This window comes from Macadamia integrifolia, chromosome 9 (genome assembly GCF_013358625.1).
Source record: "Macadamia integrifolia cultivar HAES 741 chromosome 9, SCU_Mint_v3, whole genome shotgun sequence".
NCBI classification, from domain to species: domain Eukaryota; kingdom Viridiplantae; phylum Streptophyta; class Magnoliopsida; order Proteales; family Proteaceae; genus Macadamia; species Macadamia integrifolia.
Genome location: NC_056565.1, coordinates 36,920,379 through 36,936,985, shown reverse-complemented (window position 1 = coordinate 36,936,985; position 16,607 = coordinate 36,920,379). Strand labels below are relative to the sequence as shown.

General features: G+C 39.2%; 1 protein-coding gene across 3 annotated transcripts in view; it reads left to right on the top strand.

The window, feature by feature from the left end:
* Positions 1-15,538, top strand: part of LOC122088400 (ethylene-responsive transcription factor-like protein At4g13040) — a 31,811-nt gene extending 16,273 nt beyond the window's left edge. For all 3 annotated transcript variants that reach the window (XM_042657665.1, XM_042657667.1, XM_042657666.1), the window contains 3 exons: positions 10,281-10,464; positions 14,930-15,051; positions 15,153-15,538. In XM_042657665.1, the coding sequence (XP_042513599.1) occupies positions 10,281-10,464; positions 14,930-15,051; positions 15,153-15,289 (443 nt within the window). In that variant the 3' untranslated portion in view covers positions 15,290-15,538. The remainder of the gene's footprint in view (positions 1-10,280; positions 10,465-14,929; positions 15,052-15,152) is intronic.
* Positions 15,539-16,607: the final 1,069 nt, after the last annotated feature.

Below are 16,607 nucleotides of genomic sequence, written 5' to 3'. Positions count from 1 at the left end.
AATTCAATTCCGAGGAAGTAATGAAGTTATCCTAGTTCTTTGATTTTGAATTCCTCACTCAAGTATCTTTTGAGGTGAGAGATTTCTGCCAAATGATCACCCGTAAGGCCGTAACAACAATTTCATTTACATAGGCTATTATGATTGCAATCTTCCCACTAGATTTCTTGATGAACGGAGTGTGGTTGGTATTGCTTTAAGAGTAGCCTGTAGCAACCATAGCCTTATGGAAACGCCCGAACCAAGCACGAGGGGATTTCTTCAGCCCAAACAATGCATGCTTCAGTTTGCATACCTTCCTTTGGGTTTTGGAGCAAATGAACCCAGGAAGAATGTCCATATACACTTTCTCCTCAAGTTTCCCATGAAGAATGGCATTCTTCACATCTAGCTGTTGGAGATCCCAATCTAAGTTGGTGGCACAAGCTAAGATAACACGAATTGTGTTCATCTTAGCAACTGGAGCAAAAGTCTCCTGGTAGTCAATCCCATAAGTTTGAGTGAAGCCCTTGGCAACGAGTCTGGCCTTGTACCGATCCACTGTACCATCAGCTTTGTGTTCTACTGTGAAGACCCACTTACATCCAACTGTCTTCTTTTGTGAGTGAAGACACACCAGATCCCATGTGTCATTCTTCTTTAGAGCCTGCATCTCTTCAACCATAGATGCCTGCCATTGTGAGTCTGCACTAGCTTCCTTCCAGGTATGAGAAATGGGCACAGAGGAAAGAGAAGACACAAAACTATATTAGGAAGGAGAAAGTGAGTCATAAGAAACAATTTTAGCAATAGGATGTAAAGTATAAGACCTAGTACCTTTACAAACAGCAATAGGCAACTCAAGAGATTGATCAACAGAAGGAGAAGGAGAAGGAGATTTACCTGGGTCCAAGGGGACAAGATCAGGCTCAAGAGGAGACAACTGGAAAGGTAGGGTAGATGCTGAATGTGTAGTAGTCCAAGTCTGCTCTCTGCGACTATAAACACGTATCTCTATCCAAAGCAAAGTAGGAGTCACTCTCCCCTGAAACAAGATACTGGCAGGCATAGCAATTTCAAGAGGCGGCAGCACATCTTCCATAGTGGAAGGAGACTCCCCATGAAGAGGTGTCACATCGTTGTATGACGCAGATTTGGGAAAGACAACATCCATAGTCCCAAATCAATGCCAAGTGGGAGGATGAGAACACCGATAGACTTTCTGACTAAGAGCATACCCCAGACTGGAGACGAAGAGGATCAAACTTTCCATGAGGATGATGATCGGGAGCATAACAAACACTACCGAATACCTTAGGAGGAATAGGAAAAGCAGCAGAACCTTGGAGAAAATCCAAAGGGGAGTGGAAGGATTGGACCCAAGAAGGCATTTGGTTGATAAGGAAGGCAGCAGTGACAATCGCATCACTCCGGTACTGGGGAGGAACATGCATCTCAAACATAAGAGAGCGTGCTACCTCACAAAGGTGGCGATTCTTCCTCTCAACAACCCCATTTTGAGTCAGTATATCCACATAACTAGTCTGATGGATCATTCTATGATCAGAAAGATAAGCCTGAAAGGACCCTTCGAAATATTCACTACTATTGTCGCTTCGAAGGATCTTAATGGTAGCACCGAACTGAGTCTAAACCATACGGTAAAGCTGCTGAAAATAATAGGTCTCACCCTTAGTTCACATTATATAAACCTAGGTGGTACAAAAATGACAATCAGTAAAAGAGACAAAGTAGTAATAACCATTGACAGGCACATAGCGGGATAGACCCCAAATATCAGAATGTATCAATCAATCAAAAGTCAGTGGACCTGAATTGAATCATGGCTATATAAGCTATTCTGATATGTTGATTCGATATAAATGAAATTGTGGATGCGGACCTTTGATTTCCTTAGACCACGGAAGAATTTGTCATCCGATTGAATCTTCTTATTCCTGGATGCTCCATAGAAAGAAAGATTGAGTTCCATATCCTGTGCAGAGATTCCAGATGTGGACATGATAGCATAATTGAGGAAGGACGAGTAGCAATTGAGAGAAGATCGAGGTTGTTGCTTTGAGAGCGATAAAAGAGCAATGAAGCCTTTGTGGCCAAAACACATGCCTAACAAAAAAATTGACTCGAATTATAATTTTTAAAAGGAGGGAAAACCCTAGCTAACGTTCCCAGAGGGGGATATCCCAACAGACGATGCCATTGTAGTAACTCAGAGATGGGAAGCGACGTAGAAGAAGTCTGAAGAGCTTGACTAGAGACCAATGTTGAGTCATCATCAAGCAGGTAAGATCACCAGGTACCCTATCGGAGTCAATCATTGCCCCTGTCACCAGATCTTGAAAAAAACAATGAGAAGGGAAAAGGGTGACTTTGCAATTAAGACTAGAAGTAAGACTACTAATAAACAAAAGGTTAGTGGGAAAAGAAAGAACATGCAATACAGTAAAAAGGGATAAAGAAGGGGTATAGCTAACAGAGCCCTTTCCCTGAATAGTGAAATAAGTCCTGTTAGCCAACTTGACCTTACTATTACCAGGGCAAGTAGTGTTCTATGAGAAAAGAGGGAAGCGGCTTGTCATATGATCAGAAGCCCCAGAGTCTATAATCCAAGGGGTAGAAGGGATAAACACCTGACCAGAAGGGGTGGAATGAGTAGAGCTTGCAGTGGTTGGTGCAGAAGAGTTCGGACGTGTTAGAAGACGCTAGAGGACAGTAAGCTTATCAGATGATAACGAGGTTGCTGAGGTGTTAGGAGCAGAGTCAGAGTCAGGGCTCTTAGTATGGTTAGCCTACCCAGCAGTACCGAAACGAACCTTCCCTCACCCTTTGCCATATGCATCAGTAGGGCGGTCATGAAGTTTCCCACAGTGCTCCTTGGTGTGAGGTTCCTTCCCGCAGTAATCGCACTTTAGTGGAATCCTAGTAGAGAAGCCACCAGACTATGGGGCTGCTCTGAGGGACTAAGTGCAGATCTGTCAGTAGGAATGGTAGCAGGTTGTGGAAGCATAGTGGTACGTTTTCTGTCCCTTAATTGTCACAGCATATACTTGATCCAAGGTAGGAAAGGTGTCATGACTCAAAACCTGGGACGCAACTATCAAACTCCACATTCAGACCTTCCAGAAAGTCATAACCCGGATCTTATCTTCTCGCTTATGAAAACTGGTGACATCTGCAAGGGTGGAAGGAGTATACTCATAGAAGTCAAGCTCAGTCCACAGTGTCCGCAACTCATAGTAGTACTGTGACAAAGTGAGCCCTCTCTCCTCAGATCACAAACCTCCAGGCAAAGCTCAAAGACTTGAGCATCATTCTTTGCTTGGGAATAGATATCCTAGACAAACTTCCAAATCTTCGCAGTGGAGTGAAGGAGGAGATAGCCATGTGAAAGTCGTGGCAGCATGGAGTTGATAAGGAAGGACATAACCAGAGAGTTGGTACACTCCCACTTGTGAATCTTAAGATCGATGGTCGAAAGCTTCGTGGTTCCAGTGAGATACCCGTAATAGCCATGGGACTTGATGGATATGCAGACTGAGTGTGACCAAATAAGGTAGTTTGTGCCATCAAGCTTGATAGCATAGGGAGTAAAGGTAGGAAGAGTTGTGGTGTCTCCATTAGTAGAAGTAGACGAGCTGGTAGACATGGTTGCTACTCAAGGGGGCTATACAAATAGAATAGACACTAGCTGGAGATTGAGAGAGCACCAAAAACCTAGAAAAGGCTAGAAAACCCGAAAATCGATAAAGGGAAAAAACCCTGAGAAATTGATTTTGGGGATAGTTCTTGAACAGAGACCTCAAACAGAAAAGTGGTTGGTATATACCACTACAAGGATAAGAAGCACCAATCACAATAAATATCAAGACGATTGGAGCATCGAGCAGGGAAAAAGCATCTTGACAATGAAAAAACTGTTTTAAAGAAAAAAAACCTTGAAAACGTGATGAAAAAAAGGGTCTAGGTCTCTCAGATCATTGTAGAAGAGAGTCTGAGAGCCCAGGGGAAGGATGGATGGAGGCTAGAAACCCTCTTGGTGGTTTAAGAATCTCCACTACAAGAGAGAAGCATATTGAGAGAGATGGAGGGAGGCGTAGATGGAAGGAGGCGCTGGGAGAGAGAGAAACGAAAAAAGAGAGAAAGAGATGGAGAAGAGAGAGAGAGACCTTAGGGTTTTGGATCCTATGGCTCTGATACTATGTTGGATTGGATAATAATTTGCGTCAAATATGACTAGCCTCTTTACTTATAACAATGGTGAGAAAGTTCTAGAGGATTACAAAGACCATTAAACCCCTTAAGGTTCGTTGGCAACTGACACTTTCCCTAAAACCCATTGTTACAACAAGATTAATAGCTAAAGATATCAAGATTTACACAAAATTTAACTGAGCAAATGGGGAGAATGCCTCAAAGTAGTCAACCACATAGGTCTGAGTGTAGCCCTTAGCTACTAGATGAGCTTTCGACTTTTCTACTGAACCGTTAATGATATACTTAATAGCATACACCCAACGACACCATTTAAGGTCCTTATCGGAAGGTAGATCTACCAATATTCAAGTCTTGCGAGGTAGCAAGCATCCATTTCCATTTTCCACATGCATTGTAGTTTTCCACCCATTGTTGGAAAAAGCATTTTTGTAATAGGTAGGAGCGGAGTGGGATGTGGGAGATAGAGAAAATTGACAAAGGGGAGCAGACAAATGAGAAATAAAAACATAATTTGTACTATAGGAAATTTAAAGAGTTTTAAGTGTAGGATCAAGTACCTTTCCAAATGGAAATAGGTATATCAACATCGAAGGGAGAATCTTAAGGCTAAGAGTCAGAATCCTATATAGTGATTGTTTAGGGCGGCACCTATATACCTGTAAGGTCACCCCTGTAGGTTTGGGGTCCGAATCCTTAAGAGGAATGAGTAGACGAATAGGTAGGAGAGTAGGAGAGGCGAGACCTAAAACAGAAACTGAGGCACCAAAATAAGGTGTGTTCTCGGAAAAAAAAGTGACATCAACACTAACAAATTGTTGACAAGTATTAGGATAAAAAAAAACCGGTATCCCTTTTGGGTGCTGGACTAACCAAGAAAAACACACTTGGTAGCCCAAGGAGACAATTTATCGAGGTTAGGACAAAGATTATAGACAAAACGGCATCCAAATGCGGGGAGGTAAACTAAACAAGGGATTGCAAGGAAAAACAACGGAAAATGGTATTTTGAAGGACAGAGGATGGCATCCAGTTAATCTAGAAAACAGACGGTCAATATAGGATCACCCCAATAAACTGTTGGGACATTCATATGGAACATGAAAGACCTAGTAATGTTTAAGAAATGTTGGTTTTCTGCTCTGGCCACACCTTTCTTTTTTTAGATGTATAAGAATAGATGGTTTGGTGAATAATGCCATTGTCAGAACAAAAAGATGAAATCTCATGTTTGGTAATCTCAAGAGCGTTATCAATACGCAAAAATTTCAATCAAAAACCAAACTGTGCTTGTATTCACTATAAAATTGTTTAGAGACATACAAATTCAGATCGCTCTTTTAAAAGATACAACCGTTTCATGCGAGACTGATAGTCAATAAAGGAAACAAAATAAGAAAAGTTAGACCGACTCTTGACCCTACATGGGCCCCAAAATCTGAATGAACTAAAGAAAATAAAGACCGACTCCTAGACTCACTGCGAGACAGAAAAACTGTACAATGATGCTTGCCAAGTTCACAAGCTTCACTCTCAGGGTTCATATGTTGTAGCTTGGAAAGAGAAGGTGCCTCAGCCAGATGAGGAAGCAACATCAAAGTAGTATAGGCCATCCCTCTTATGCCCTCCACCAATCATCATCTTTGTCTTGAGATCTTGAAAAACACAATAATGAGAAGGAGAAAATATGATGGAGCATTTAAGCTGTTTATTAAATTGACTAACTAATAAGAGATTAAAAGGACATTTGGGAACATGTAGTACAATAGATAATGAAAGCACGTAAGACAAAGGAACAACACAATGACCAATAACATTAGTAAGAGATCCATCGGCAAGAATAACTTGTGATGGAGAGTCAGACTGCTGAAATGAAGAGAACAAAAGTTGCTTACCAGTTACCAGTCATATTTGAGGATGCGTTTGAGTCAATGACCCAGGGAGTGAGACATGTAGGTATACCTAAATGGGCTAAGCTAGCCATGGATGTGGAAGAGGATGTCTCAAGTTTCTGAACTCATTTGAGGAGTTGATTGATCATATCAGTGTGAGATGAAACACCACCATGCTTGAACCATGACATCTCCCTGAACCACGACCTCTACTAGGAGCACCATTACTCGAGGTTAAAGATCTCACTCTCGCCCCCCATCTCGCTAATCCAAAAGAGAGAGATCTCTCCAGATCTTGCCGAGATCATGTATTTTTTCCCGGTCGACTTGGTGGTTGGTCTTGGTGGCTAAATGGTCTTTGTAGCCCCCTGAAAGTTGGTATTTACACTATTTTAGGCGTTCTAAACACAATGGAAACATTAGTTTTTTAAAAATCAAACCTAAAATTGTAATTTGACTTCATACCTATATAAGTAGTCTCCGACTCTTCGGACCTTAGGCTAGTATGCTCTGTTCCACAATCCACATTCCAAAATCAACACATGACACAACATAATCATAAGAATTTAAAAGACATAATATATAAGAAAAGTAACTCCAAGTGTGGATGGGGAGGTAATATTCTCTACTCTTTAAGCTTCAATGAGTGTAGGAATGGAGATCCTCAAGAAAAAACACCAAAATCCTTGCTCCTTAGTGTTTTTTCTTCAAAAAAGTAGAGAGAAACAGGTGAGATTTCGTGAGATTTCGTGAGATTTGGCGAGATCTCAGTCGAGTTTTTGTACAATTTATATCTCGCCATGCATCTCGTCTCGCCTTTTTGAAAAAATGAGATATGCCGAGATCTTGAACCATGCCATTACCATGACCATGGCCACCACTACTAGCAACGAAGGCGGATGTATCCTTAGAAGAGGTAGTGGAATCAGGTTTGACCAGGGTGGGGGACACGATCCACTGAATTTTTCTGCGGGCCTCTTTTTAGAGGGGATCTTCTCAGCAGCTAATATTTGACTCTTGAGAGGCTGAAGATCAGTCCAATCCAAACAGGAACTTAGCAAAAAGGAACTCAACACGTTGGGATTTGAGAACATTAATGTCAATGGAGAGAGGCTGATAGACATTGAGTTCCTCCCACATGCCTTTTAAGTGTAGTTTGGTAGTCACCAACAGACTTCCTATTCTGCTTGAAAGAGAAGAGATTTTCATACTAGTAATATATCCTTGACATATTTTTGTCTTGACAAAAACTCTCTTTGAGTTCATCCTAGACACCCTTTGCAGTCTTATGAAACATGACATTGGCAGCCACAGAGGGCTCCATGCTATTCCACAGCCAATAGAGTAAAGTAGCATTCTCAGTTTTCCAATCCTTGTAATCAGAATGAGTGGGATCAGGTGGAGTCATAGTAAAAAATCAATCTTTTGTTTGGCTGTGATATAGCACGTTTAACTTGATAGAGGTTATCTGGACATTAATATTGTCCACAGGAGGCTTGGACTCCCTAAGTATGAAAATAGAAAAACAGCAATAAATAAGGCAACTGAGATCAATAGAATACTGAGCCGAAGAAGGTCCTACCACCAGCAATAAAGGAGATCAATGCTGAACCTGAAACCCAGAAAATAAGACACACAGTAAACCAAGCACTAGATTGTCTCCAAACTGAAGTTGAAAAGCCTTCCACAGAGGGCCAAAGCCTATAACGAAAAGCCCTTACAGAATGCATCGCAAAAAGCAGTTTCTTCTATGACCCTCGGAGCCGGATCTCAAACAAAATCCGAAACTGTTGATCGACTACCCGAAACCAAGAGAATGGAGAGAAGGTTTAGTTTACCACTGGAACTGAAACCAATAATTGTCTCAAAAATCACTGCCCTAAATAATTGCTGAAATTAGATGGCCTGGTGTGAGATACTGTGGAGAAATTGATTCATCCAAAGAAGAGCCAAATCAGAGTGTCATAGGCTGTACAAGAGAACTTGTGGTTGCAGTAGATCCAAGACTCAGATCGAAGGGCCTATGCAGAAGTGTCTTCAAAGTCTTGAAAACTCATGCATATCCAAGGGACAGATCTGGATTAATTTCAAGAAAAGTTTCTGCCAGCAATTCCAGATACATAACAACACAATCAATAGCACATTTGCAATTACTTCGCTTGAGTAACTTGGAATCAGCAACATATCAATGTCGAAGGACTTCTCCAATGAGAACTTCAATGCCCTAAAAAATTAGGGTGATCTGATGGGCAGATTGCAAGTAATTGAGGAATCAATATCTGCCAAAAAAAAAAAAAAAAAAAAAAAAGGTATCGCCAGCTTCAATCGATAAGCATCATCAATGGATTACTTGGGAGAATTTTCATAGCTGAAGGAAACCCTAGCTCTTCATCGTATCAACTAAGGTTTCAGACAAAAACCTTATACAGTATTGGTTGCTGTAGACCACAAAGGAGAAGCCCCAAGGAGGACTCTCAAGTTGAAAGAAATAAGATAATCACTGGATCTTAATGCTCTGATAGCATATTACAGTATAAAAGCATTAATAACCAGCAACAATGGAGAGAGCTCTGCCCACGGTTGAGTTGTGAACATCTTACTCAAACCGTGGGCTTAGTAATGTATTTATTTAACCAAAAGAACTTAACAACTGACTTAACATAACTAAGCTGTCTAGTACCCAAATACCCTTCACTAACTAGTTACCAAGACCAACAATAGAATACAAAACACAATAACTGACAGAACTGTGACTACACTTAACAGAAGAAAATGAATTAAGAGCTCAGCTGTGGCTGCTTATTGTGTCCAATGCTGGACTGAGTATCAATGTCATCTAGGATCCAAATCAAAAGAAAAGTGAATAAAAGCTGTGCCTGACCTTACTAATGGCATATGCCATCCTTTTATTTATATAAAAACTTGAAAATTATATGAGAGTGATAAAATTAAGGGAAGCTGAAGAGTCTGGAAAAGAAAACATAAGAAAGAGAGGGAGAGAGTAGAGCTCTCATCAAATCTCACCACAGACCCAAAATAGAACATCGTCTAGAGAACCAACACTCCACAGACTGGCATATTCCAAACCCCCCCAACACACCCCCCCCCCCCCAAAAAAAAAAAAAAAAAAAGAAGGGAAAAAAGGGAGAAGTAAAGAAAGTCTCCACAGGGCCGCTTTCTTGGGAACAAGAACTCCACATAGTGTCTAGAAAAATAATGATCCAAAATGAGAATTGGAGAGGATATCAAATATGCATCCAATAGAAGGCGAGGTTAAATATCAATTCTCTTTGCTGATGCTGTAGTATGTCTCCACTATCTGCACAATTTGTCCTCTGCCCTGGTCTCTAACATGACCTGACAGCAGATAGTCTGAACCTCTACCTACTGGATGATGTTTCATGGTTTTCACAGGTATCATTTCCCTCATTAACAAAGTGCCTCCTGATGCTTCAGTTGGTATTGCAATTATTTGCAAATCCAAAGAAGGATCTGAAGAAGGGATAGCTAACTCAAAATTCACAAAGTGAGCTTTGATCTTTTTTCTAGCTCCTTCTCTCCTTCTGCTGCATCTTTTTGTTCCGCTTCAATCTTGTCTGTGGGTGCCTTAGGGCTTAGGCCATCTGGTGTCTTTTTAGTGTCCATTATTTACCTTCTAACTTTTTTATTTTGATTTAGCAAGAATTTCGATGCCATATGATATTTAGTCAATGTTAAGTTCCATTATGATGACTGGTTGTGACCAGCATGGGAAACGGTTTGTACTTCAGAATTAGAGTGATATATTAGTTGAATGTTCTTTCGGTCTTGTTACTAATACATAACAAGAAGGGGAAAAGGAAAAAAGAAATAAATTACCTTAGAGTTTGGAAGTTTCTGTCTAACTCAGTTTTATTGCTAATTAAGCATATGATAATTGATTGAATACATTCTGTTCGCTTATCTGTAAGTTTTTTTCTTCATCTAAATGTGTGTCTCTTGGCCCGTAGGTCCCGACACAAGGCTAGAATTCTAGCTATTCCAAACTGGTATCTCACTCATTGTTCGGGCTCCCCTCCCTCATTAATTATTATATGTATTTGTATAATGAGTGATATATTACCATAATATCATCTCTTCTGTGTTTTTGTGTTGACATTTGGCTGTTCAACTAATCTACACTCCTGCTAATTGTAGGGCAAGCAATCAAACGAAGAAAGCGACACCGGAGGAGGAAGCATTTGGAAAATCAAGAGCCTTGTATGATGAGAGGTGTCTATTTCAAGAATATGAAATGGCAGGCAGCTATAAAAGTTGACAAGAAGCAAATCCACTTGGGAACTGTTGGTTCACAAGAAGAAGCTGCACGTTTGTATGACAGGTACTTACATCCTCTTTTCTGAAGTTACTAATCTATGATAGTTTAGCATAACATGGTGTACTGTGAGAAGTTCAATCACTATGCTCCTCTTGAGATCTGAAGGTCCTAGCTTATTAGTACTTCTTAGCAGTAAATATGCAGACAGTTATGATTTTCCTTCCAACTAATTCTAGATGATCCTGCTTTCCATAATGAGAGTGAGTATCCTCTTCTGTTGATATACCACAATGTAGAACTTTATTATATAAATATTTTGTTAAGCTTGGTCAGGGAGGCTCTGGCCAGATCATAATTAGAGGAGAAAATAAATATTTATCATAAACGTCCTTCATAGATCCAGTGGTGTCTCCTAATGGAATGCTTGTCAGTTCAGAATGATAATTACAATATAGAATAATCTCTTCATCTATAAGAGACTTCAGAAACTCAAAACAGTTAATTTGGTTGGTTTCATTAGAGATGTGTACCAAAAGCATTTAGAAACTGCCCCTTGGAGTGAAGGTTGGACTAAAGGAATCTTCTTGATTGTGGTGGGACATCGTAAAATTGTGATTTGGAAAGTGCCAGCTGTGAATTTTTTAGTCACTCTAAGGCCCGTTTGATTTTGTTTCCAGAAACGTGTTTTCCCCTTTTTCTGTGCTTAGAAACGGAAAAACACCCTCTTTTCCATTTGATTTTTCTGTTTCGTTTCACTTATTTATTGAAATAAAAGAGAAATTTGTGCCTATTTTTGTTTCCAGATATAGGAATGGAGAAACTACTCTTGACTTATTTTTTCTGTTTTTTGAAACAAAGTGAGGGGAAAACATTGACAAAAATCCTTATGGATACAGCCCTACCCATGCACAACTTTCCAAATTCCCGATAGTTTGCACTCCGATATTTCTCTACTCCTCTCCAAGCGGCAACTCCAGGAAGAACTCGTTGCAACTCCTGAAAGCTCCAAGCATCTCTCTTGCTCTCTTGCAAAGCTCAGGCATCTCTCTTTCGGGTCAAGCTCAAGTCTCCTTGCCTCTCTCTCATCAAGTAACGGTCTCAACTGCAACTCTCCAAGCGGTGACTTCAAAGGAAGAAGTCGCTGCAACTCCAACTCCTCAAGTTCAGGTCTCTCTCTGGGGTAAAATTTCTTGGCCCTAATTTCTTCTCTGGCAAGCTCTGTCGGTTTGTGTAAAAGTAAAGAAAGGGGGGGGGAGAGACACTGTGAATAGCTCGTAATTCAGGCTGAATCATTGAGCTAGGGTTCATTCAAATGTGAAATAATGACATGTTTCTCTTCGTGTTACCAGATCGCACCTTTACGAACCTCCAATTTCATTAAACAAGGACACAATTGTTAGCAATCATCCATTTATTAACCGGGTAGGGAAATTCTTTGCATGGTTTTGGGACTTTATGATAGAACCCAACTTTGCACCCCGTTGTCAAGAAATTCCTGTTAGAAGTATTTTGAACAGGAACTTTTGTCATACTCTTGGCCATGGTTTAAAGTATTGGTGTGTATCGTACCATATCGGCCTATAAATATTGATATTGGTCAGCATTGATACAATACCCACCGATACAATACATTATTTTTGTATTTTTTTTTTCTATGTATCGAGGAGTATTGGTGTGTTGTACCGTATTGGCCGATACGTTTTGATACTCTTCGATAGTCATTGATACGTACCAATCCTCTCAACAACAACAACAACAACAACAACAACAGGACCTTATCCCAACTTAATGGGGTTTGCTACATAGATCCAAGCAAGGACAAGGAAAAGGAAAAGTAATAGTGAAAGGAAATTAATCACAAAAATAATAACGAAGTAGAACACAGCTAAATGGGGTTTACTACCTGGATATCGGCCTTTCAATCCGCTCTATTCTATACCATCCTTAGGCAAGGCTTAATCTGTGCATGTCTTTCCTCACAACTAATCTTTAGGTCATTTTTGGTCTGCTTTTATATCCTTTGATTCGTAGCGATACGTTCGATACATACAATTGAGCCCCGAGCATTGAATTACATGCGTATCGGTTCAAACCGATACTTATCAATACGTAACTGATACCGATACTCATCAATACTTAGATACATATCTACAGAACCCATTTCACTTTCGAAACATAGCTCATTCTTGTCATTGGCAATACTTAAGTTTCCCAAATTTGATAAACAACTGCACTTACCCAACAGATTTCACAATCTTGATTTACCATTCTTTTATATCCTCCTTGTCATGAATCATGGCATCCTCATCTTGATCATCTCCTCCAGTTTACATTTGCTAAGTCCTTACAGCTAGGTAACTGTCTTCCATTTGATTTGTGCCTTCCATTTAATTCTTAATTTCTATAAGAATCATCACGACAACTAATGTCATCATTTCCATTTAATGTTGTTTGTCCTTGCAACAAGCCATGTGTTGATCCTTCCACAAATTTGAACATTGTATCTCATGTCATGATTGCTCAAGTTGCTAAGTTTGTCGCGTGATGCACAAGAAAATGCATAGAGCATTTGTGTGAACTATCTAGTCAGGGACTAGAAGCAAGTGTAGGAAGCATCAATATTACTTGACCAACTATAAAATTTTCAGCATATCTATTGTGTCTTTCACCTTTGTCTTTCCTAGCCTTTTTCTGCCATTTATTTTACGTGACAATTTATGTCCTTCTTAACGCAAGATATTTCAAGATGCACCCTTCAATGGTATGATCTCTCTATTGAATTTTGATCTCTTCTTTTAAAAGAATTTAGTCCGAGATGCATCTCTCTCTCTCTCTCTCTCTTTCTTTCCTCGGAAACACTTCAACTTCAGCTAGATGGCAAGATCAAACAATTAAGTTTGATGTGATCCTGGCCCTGTGAGCATGTGGCACAATTTACAAGTGGTCTACATCACAACATCAGTGTAAATGATCAGAAATTGATCCAGTTACTGCCATCCATTTTGCAGTGTTCTAGTAGTATTTTTTTATAAAAAGCTGGATGGCAAGATCAAACAATTAAGTTTGTTTATTTTTTTACTATGTTTGAGTAGATTTAGGTAAAAAGCAAATTAGAACGTTGCATCAAATATGATTTATTACATCAATTTGTTTATAGATTTTAAAATTTCTTAGAAAGTCGACAATAGACTATTACTACATGTAAGAAACCTCATCTAGTTGAACAATTTCAGTTGAATACACTTGTCTCTCAGTATGATGTTCTTCATTTTAGTGTTTATGCATGATACATGTTTTTTTTTTTTTTTTTTTCTGTGTAAAAGTGTATAAAAATGTATATCATGTCCATTTATGTGCGCATCTTCAGCGTATCTCTAATACAATAAGATAGCCTCCAATACATATCTTAAATTTAGCTGACCGATACCGATACTTCAATCCTTGCTCTTGACAATCTTTCCTGCCATATTCTATTGGTGTGGAAGACAGACCATCTTAATATTGGGAACAACATCAAAACCTCTGAAGTCCACAAAAATTTATGCAAGCTCCACATTTTTAATACATATATATAGTGTATGTAGAACTTGACACCTTTTAGAAGCCCCTTGTGTCTTATTTTCAAAAGTTTTTTTAAGTTAGGCGCATAAAAGGGTTTTCAAGCATAATTTGAAAGTGACATATCATTATGTCATTATCAAACGGTGTCATTGTCATGAACATATTTCGAATACGCTAGTGAAATGATAATATTTACCCTCTTTGGAAAAATATGTGTGTAATACTAAAAGAAAAGAAATAGCAAGGTTACAAATTATATGACACCTATCCCTATATATATATATATAGGGTTTTTTTTTTATTGACACCCGTTAAGGTGTCAAATTATTTGTAACCTTATTTTCTTAACTTTTTAGTACAACACACATTTCTTTTCCGATGAGGGTAAATGTTGTCTTTTCACATGTATACTTGAAAAATGTGCTAGACAACAATAGCTTTTGATAATGACATAATCTGAAGTCACATTCAAATTATTTTTAGAAATTCCTTTTATACCCCTAATTTAGAAAAGGGCTATTAAATAAAGGTGTGTCAACTTCTAAATCCACCTATAGAGGTATCGTTTAGATCCCATATATATATAGTAAATGTGCCAAAATTTATGTTTTGAATTTCTAATGCAAAACCATGAATTTGTTATTCCAACACCTCCTTTCCATCTATGTAAAAGATGACTGCCTCTTTGTCTTTTTCTTTCTGTATCTATACATGTCAGATGCTGATGTATATCCACACTATTAGACAAGAATAAGTGAAATGGAGAGAGCTAGCCTTGTATGCAGTGGTATGAGGTGAAAACACACAGTTGCATTTAGGTGATTGCCAGGGGAAGAAAACTATTATGTCTTGTCGTGTCAAGTTCCCATCTCTCTTCTCATGGAGTTGAATTATCCAAAGAGAATAGTTCCAAATAGTTTGGATGCATGACAGTAGTTTACATATTAGTATCTTTGTATCTTTACAGGGCGGCATTTATGTGTGGGAGAGAACCCAACTTTGAGCTCTCAGAGGAAGAGAAGCAAGAACTAATGCAATTCAATTGGGATGAGTTCTTGACGTATACTCGCAGTGCAATTAATAGTAAAAGTATCATCTTCTTAGTCTTTCTCTATTTTAATGTGCTTTTAAAGTTTCTTTCTTTGAGAGATTCAATAAATAGATTTATGGGGATCTATTGTTGGTTCCAGAACACCAGAGAAGGGTTGGTCCAGTGCGTTTGAAGAAGTCTGAAATTCCAGTGAAGAATGACGATTCAGATGATGAGAGAGGAGCTGGTGGATTTTCAGCATCAGAGGATATGGAGCAAGACACTTCAAATTCTTGATTATTGTGATGTTCGGAGAGTAAGGCGAAGGCTCATTAAAACCCATCTTTAGCAATCGGGTTTTAGGCATTTGGCTTTCTCATTTTTTGTATATAAAGGCCCCTATTAGGGCAGCTTATAGTTGATTATATATCTTTTAGTTGACCTTGATGCCTTAAACTAAAATAAACAAGTGTGTTTATTTCATCATTATTAATGCTGTAGTTTCACTTCCATCTTCAAAGAAAATATCCAAGCTGCATTCTATAATATTGTGTTAAGCAGTGGGACTTCACTGCCATTTTATAAAGGCATGAACCATGAAGTGTGGAAGTGTGGTAGTGTGAGTTGTTGTGGCCTTGTGCTTTGCCTTGGTTTTAGCTTTCTGTGGCCCAATAGGATGGTGCTACTGGATAAACGAATCATTTGATGGAACTGTGGCCAAACTCCATTTTCCTGAATAACCCTCTTCTCTTTGGCTTCAGCATCCTCTGGATCAATGTTGGATCATGGATGGTACTGACTGGTGAGGGCTGCCATATTTGTGTGCTTGCATACCTGTGAATGTTTGGGTTGGTGTTTACTACATGGGAACATCTCATGTTGTTGGTGTACGATGTCTTGTATTCCGTTGTAGTTTACTCTAGGGAGTACTGCTGTAGGCCCCTCCAACAGAATGGTTGTCCCGCCTGACGGTAAGCAGGCCGTGGGGGTTGAAGAGCGGGTAGGAGGCCTAGCCCCCCGCTTGATTTTTTTAATTGATGGCAGTTTTGTACTTTCCGGTATTAGGGTTAGCTATATATTTGTAGCGAGAGTTACTTTCTCTGTAAGCAATTTTGAAAGGTGTGAGGATGAGTGTTGTAACCCTATTATCCATTGATAGTGTAGCAAAATCTCATCTCGCTGAGGACATAGGTGATAGGCGATTTTGCCGAACCTTGTAAATCCGTATGTATTGTTTTTTCTTGTTTTTTCATTAACTTCTACATCACTTTTAGGATTGTTTTTTTACACTTGTTCAGGTCAAGGTTTCAAAAAATAGAATCAGGAATCAAATCGACTAGTGCTAATTCCAATCGAAATCAATTGGAATCAGCTGGATTGGTTGTGGCCAATTCTGATCAGAATGGGCCTGTTCACCTATCTAATTCCTACTTTTTAAAATGGGGGGGGAGGTGTTTGTACTAGACTAAACGAGGAATAGGTTTTGGACCCGAAACCTCCTTGGGTTAGGCTTAATTGCACTAGCCTGTCTCACATATCCTCTTCTATGGGTTTTCTTTTTCTAGCCTTACGTTAATATAATAATGGAGAAAAGAAGGCTATCTAGTCGTGTGGC